This window comes from Thalia democratica, chromosome 8 (genome assembly GCF_965202585.1).
Source record: "Thalia democratica chromosome 8, ktThaDemo2.hap1.1, whole genome shotgun sequence".
Taxonomy (NCBI): Eukaryota; Metazoa; Chordata; class Thaliacea; order Salpida; family Salpidae; genus Thalia; species Thalia democratica.
Window position 1 is genome coordinate 25,121,240 of NC_139172.1, and position 6,690 is coordinate 25,127,929.

At 27.5% G+C, this 6,690-nt stretch overlaps 1 protein-coding gene across 1 annotated transcript; it reads left to right on the plus strand.

Annotated features, from left to right (window-relative positions):
* Window positions 1-567: 567 nt before the first annotated feature.
* Window positions 568-4,654, plus strand: LOC145842214 (uncharacterized). The gene is made up of 2 exons (XM_082949628.1): window positions 568-849; window positions 4,114-4,654. Exons 1-2 carry the CDS (start codon window positions 711-713, stop codon window positions 4,365-4,367), a joined length of 393 nt encoding a protein of 130 aa, XP_082805754.1. The 5' UTR covers window positions 568-710; the 3' UTR covers window positions 4,368-4,654.
* The last annotated feature ends 2,036 nt before the right edge of the window (window positions 4,655-6,690 follow it).

The window sequence follows — 6,690 nt, forward strand, 5'->3', positions numbered from 1 at the left end:
AACATTGATATTTTATTTTTAAAACTTTTTAATATTTCCTAAAATTAATAGTTTGTGTCAAGCATATCTAATACTTTTACTGTTAATATACTTATTTTAGTATTTATCACTGTTTTTTTTTTCATTATGTAGCAAAATATTTTCTTGAAAGTTTTAAAAGTATAGAATCTAAATAAACTTTTTTATATCTCTTTTGTTTTTTATTCAACTCCTAAAGTTTATGACTTTTATCTAATAAAAGCAACAATTTTTGCAAATGTTTTCTGAATTGGGGAAACTATTTTCAAAGTTATATATTTAAGGCCTATCAGTAATACTATTAAAACTGAATTCTTAACTAATACTTTTATTTCAAATGAAAGGTTTTATAGGTTCATAAAGTTGCAACACATAAAGAATGATAGGGGGTCAAGAGCAGTACAAATTGTCTTGTATTCAGTTATTCATTATACTTCAACATTCAATTTATTTTTAAATTTTTAACAAAACTGCACACTTTCATATCAAATTAAAGGTAGTTAAAACTACTCTAATCCCGCTATGACGTCATCACACATTATTCTTTTACACAGATTCGTAACTTTTTTGAGCTAGCTACGTCCCTGGTATAGACGAAAGTAATAAACTAAACGTACATAAAAAATAACAAAATATATTTGTTTGTGTTCTAAGTAAATTTAAACTATTTACAGATTTTGTATAGTAAATAAATGGCATCAGCACCTCCCCCACCTCCGTATTCTGTTGAGAATCCAGTAAAGGGAGTTCCCCCTCCCCAACCTGGTTACGCAGCCCCGTATCCCCCTCAGCAACCCGGGTATCCACCCCAACCAGGATACCCACAACCCGGTTTGTTTGTTGGTTTTTTTATAACAATTTACCTTATTGGTTAGTCAATATGTTTGCGAGCACCAAACATGTTTACCTAGTATATGACACTTGTGACTATGAAAACTGTTTTGTCTAAAGTTGCAATACATAGAGTTTTTGTCGTTTTCTTACGCATAGTATAGAATCAGAATCTAGAAAAAAAGTATCACTTAAATCAGGGGTCGGCAAACTGCGGCCCGCGGGCCATTTGCGGCCCGCGAAGGGTAAATCTGCGGCCCGCGAGCACATTATTTTTTTGAATGGAATGCGGCCCGCGAAAGAAAATTTTGTGGCCCGCCAGCATGTAAATGTGGCCCGCTGGGCAAAGATATATTTCAAGTTAAATTTTTTCGGTAATTAGATTTAATTTGATTAGTTTGGATTTAAATCTCTGTATAACATTTTTAAATAATTAGAGCAAATTACTGCTTTAGTTTAAAAATGTAAAAAGACAGAATAGCATTCTAACAGGATATTTTTTCAGTTTCATAATAACTTCATAATAATTTCATACTAATTTTTTAGAAGTTTACTTTGCTCTTTAAATTAGTTTCTATGCACACCAACTTAAAATGATGCTCATATTTTAAACTACTTTTTATTTAATACTTTAGTTAGTTTAAGTTTAGTTTATGCATAATTTTGTAACATTGTTGTTTCTATATGTAATATATAAATTTGTACAGACACATTTAAAGCAATATATATACAACATAAATTAAAATAGTTTTTGTTAGGTATACATTTTCATTTTTCAAACATTGTTTTTGTCAAATTTTGTTAGTTTTTATGTCTTGCATATCAATACACACAATTGCTGTTTTTCGGAGCTACCTATTTAGCATAAACTATATTTAGGGATGGTAAATTTGTTAAGTTTGTATATTGTTAATCGAAATAGTTCAAATTCAAGCAAATTAACAACTAGACATTGCTACGCACTCAGACTATCACTGTTTGAAGACTTCAAATCTCAGGCCAACTAAGTAATTTTTTAAGATTTTGGCTAGAATTGCATTTTGTATACAAAATATCATGAATGTTTTTGTTGATTCAGGCTAGCTTTTTTTGCTTAAAAGAGTGGCAAATTAGTTTTATGATGTATGTTTTGCTCAATCCACAGTGTAAGTTTAAGTTATAATATAAGTAAAATTTTAAGTCTTGCAGCTAATATAATTTAAAATATTGTTTACATTATTGTGTACATTTAAGTGTGAACAATCAGTGTTGCCAAAAAAATGAATCCCGGAAAAGCTCTGTATTTGAAAATTTATGCTTAAAAATTCTGGAAAAAACTTGGATTTTTGAAAAAACCCGGAATTTCAAACAATTTTTACATGTAAAGTAATGAAATTTCGATTTGACACAAAAAAATTACAGAACAAATATTGTTTTATTAAAAATTAAAATAAAGTAACTTAACAGTATTTTTTAGTATTGATATATTTTATATAACATTATTTTTGACTTTTATTATTCTTTATACTAAAAATAAAAGAAGAAATTGTACTTTCAAAAACTTTGTATTTCTGCATTGCATCTTTACTTGTAAAATTTCACCGATTGTTATGCTTCGCATTGGAACTATACCAAGAAATTCTACTAAACTGTGAAAGATAGTAAAAACATTTCTAACAAAAAGTCTCAGATGAGCAATAGTTTTTCTATCAGTGCTCACATGTTAGCAGAATCATAAAGTCCTAATTTGATTTATGCGACTTTATAACCTTAATGCATTTCCTAAACATCACTTCTTGTTGTCATTAAAGAAATAAACAAAGTTTTTCGTTATCACTAACATAAGTTCTTTAAAAAATTTTCAATTATAAACGGTATCTCATTTTAAGTAATAAATTTTGCTATTTTATATTTTGCCTTAAAAATTTTTTCTGATTATTCTGTAGTTATTGAAGATAATTATGTGCTTGTTGGAACTGACTTTGGTGATTTGTTTTTTATCGTTTCTCGCAATAACTCCTAACGTTTTTTTATTCTTGTAGCTCGTCTTATATTTTACAATTATTACTTTTAAATGCAATATTCTTATTGCAGATAAAGAATTGCTATGATGCTTAATAAGAAATAATTTTTTCTACCTCGCTAATGACTCAATAAAATTTTATACTTTTGTTAAATTTGTTTAAGAAAAAATTGTCCATTCCAGCTGACTTATAATTTTTTTGGCATGCAATTTATTTACTGTTAATAACCTTCGTTATTTCTTTATGTTGTGAACTTTATTTTAACTGGGTTGCTACACAAACAGGCTATTTTAAAAACTTGGAAACTCAGGTGTGTGTGATACTTTTATTTCAAACACTTTAAGTAAAACTTCCAACTCTCAGAATAGTTTTTATGACTGTAGTGTAGTTTACTTATTGTAAATTTTTCTTGTTTTCTTAAAATTTGTGTACTTTTTGATAATGATGGTATTTTAGCTAGAGATTTAATCTTGATTAACAACTTTTTATTAGCTTTTCAACTTTTAATAAACTTAGGCTGGTTTGATACAACTCAGACATTTTTGCATTTTAAGTGGCAACCATGTAAAAGACTAACTACTAATAAGATATTTTTTCTTAGTATTCGAGAGTTAATTATGTTATAGAATTAGTTTTAGCTTTCTGGAATACCAACATGTATTAATTTTATTAATTTAACTATCTACTAATTTTTTTAACAAGTTTAAATTGTTTAACACGCAAAAACTTTTTTGAAGTAAGTCATCTAGAAATATGAAAAAAGGATTGATAATATAACAAATGTATAAACGTAACCCATAAATTGTCTTTCAAGTTAGGTTTTTATAGAAAGTTAGGTTGTAAGTAAAGTTACAAAAGTACTAAGTTTAAATTATTAAGTGCTTATGAAAGTACATAGTTTATTAACACTCAAATGTATTAGTCAATATGAATTCTAATCTAATAAATATTAATTTAAATAGGCATTCTATGTATAGCTAAAAGTCGTTTGAAATAGTTAAGTGAATAAAAGTAAAACTTTTCTCAAATGTCACTAAAACTAAAACTGCGGCCCGCGAAGACTTTGGAAACTTGAAATTTGGCCCGCGACTACCAACTGCCTGCCGACCCCTGACTTAAATAAATCTTTAAATGTACTCATAATAATAAACTACTTTCAAGTTAAGTTGAGAGCTTCTTTCATTGTTTTCCAAAGTTTTAGAAGTTAAATGCTATTTAATTTACTTACACGCATTCTAACTAGTTACTAACAAAAACACAGGACAGTATCAGGGTGCGCCGTACCCCCAACCGGGTGCTTACCCTCCACCGCAACCGGGTGCTTATCCGCAAGGTGGTGCCTACCCGCCGCAGGGGGCTTACCCTGCTCAACCTGGGTACGGACCGCCTCCTCCTGGCCAGGTGATAAACAGGACGGTTGTGGTGCAGCAGAAACAGAAGCAGAACACCGACGCCGAGGACTGCTTTCTGATTGGTTGTTGCACTGCCCTATTGTGTTGCTGCCTGATGGATTAGAGCGACATCAAGTGTTTCAAGTAAAAGTTTTTCTTTCAATTTAATCCGCAGACGACCACTAGTTCTTTTTTCCGGTAACTTTGTGTCTTTTAGACGTCGTGCATTTAATTATGAAACATTTTTTGAAACTGTCGTATTACCACGTAGTTATGTTCTTGTATTTTTTCTAAAAAATAATTATTTTGTTAAGTGTAAGAATGTTTTTTTTCAAAAACTAATTTCAATAATTTTTTTCTGAAATTCTTTTTTCCTGTTGCTTCTTTTAAATATAAATATTTAAACAGAAAGTCATGCTTGTTTCTTGTTAAACCTATAGTTACAAAAATAATTTTAACTGCGAAATATTTAGATAAAAACTTAATCAAAATTACAAAAACTTCGTATTATCTAAATAGTTTGTTATGGTACATTACAAAACTTAATATTCTTACTTTCGAATTAAGCCAAATATTGAAATAAAGCTTTTAGTTCTCTTTTGTTTCATAAAACAATGTGGTTAGTTTAGGAATTCACGCCCTGTTTTGAAAGCCTTGTTTGCTCAACAATTGTTTGCATTGATGACTTTTAGATTGAGCAATTTAAAATTTAGCTATCTCTTTGTTTACTAGGTTTAAGTAGTAATGTAAATTAAAATATATATATATATATAGTTAGCAAACTATTAAGTATTTTTTTAAACTAAAAATAAAGTAATATCAATTTGAAGATAAAAAATAAACAAAAAAAAATCAGTTAAAAGTTAAGGTTTTCGCAAAATTTTAAAAGTAAATAAATATAATATTGGTTATCTTGTTTACAATGCATAAAAACACTGCTTAAGTAAGTTTTTATAAATATAAGTATTTTACAATAAAACTTATTATAAAAATCTATATTTGAGTTCGTGTAATATAGCTTGTAAGAAAGATACTTTGTTTAATCGATATGTAAGTGCATGTAACTCCAACCTTAGTATGTTTTTACGTTTAACCTCTAAAAACTTAAGTATTATAAAATAGTATTATAAATAACTTTTGAAATATTATCATTCCATTGATAAACTTAAGTGCCAATTTTTAAAGCCAAAACTAAAAACTTACTTTAAGCTATAAATCTTGAATGTATTAGCTATTAAAGTATAGAATTTCTTAAATTTTTATAGTCGAGTATTGATAACAAAAATAAAAACTTAATAAAACAAGACATAGAAATTAATAGTAAAAGGTATGGCAAACATAAGAAAAATTTGGAATATGTAAAATTTTCACAGAAAGCCTTTGTTGAGGTTATTTAATAGTTGATTAATTATCAAACTTTTTGTGTTTTTATATATTTTATATGCTTCTTTTTGTGACCAGTAAGTCTAAATTTTTCTACGTTTGAGTGTTCCTAATAATAATTAAATAATTTCAATTAATAATCTTCAACTTGAAAAATATCTATATAAAAGTTTTAAACTTTTTATTAGTTTTAAAACAAATTAATTTGTTTTATACTATCAAACTACTTGTAAGTGAGCTCAATAATGAACTTTCAAAAGTACGTAAGATCAAAAACATATACATTTATATACTTTGTCAAGTGCATCAACTTTTTAAAAACCTTTTTTTGTTTAATTTACTAATATATAGTAGAACTTACTAATATAGAACGCACCACACGTTTTAAGCTAAACACTACAACGCGCCGTGTTTGTTTAGATCTTCATGAGTGTTTGTCTTGTGCTTAAAATTATTTTTATCCAGATAGTATGCTTTAAAAGTCTTACTTTTTTCGTTTCAATTTCTAAATCTGTTCATTTATGGATATTTTACGAGTTAGAGTTTAATATTTAAACTTTTCCAAAGTTCAAGAGTATTGTTTTTTTTTTTTGTAAGATTGTTAAAATAGGTTTGTTGCAGTACTTTCAATTTCAAGTAAAACGGTGATCAAATGATATAAAATTTTTTAATCACAATGACTAAAAGGTTTTATAATCCTTTATTAGCTGATTTTTTTATACAGGATATATTAGTAGAATTATAAGTTATGACAAAAAATTGAATTTATAAACTTTAACTCGATCTTTTTTGTGTGTATCAAAAAATAATTCAAACTAATTTATTTTTGGTTATTTACAACATTGCTTAAGCTATTTGTTTTTCCTTTGTAAATAGTTACTTCAAATTACAAAAAATATATGAAGGTTGTTATTTAAGAAAACAGTATGATTTTGTTTATACTAAACGAAAAAAACGCTCAAAAATTTTGGTCCAAGGACCTGGTGCACGGAAAAACATTTCGGTTTTCGAATCATACACCAAAACAGTTTAACGTCATGTCCATGACAATGACATTTCAATTT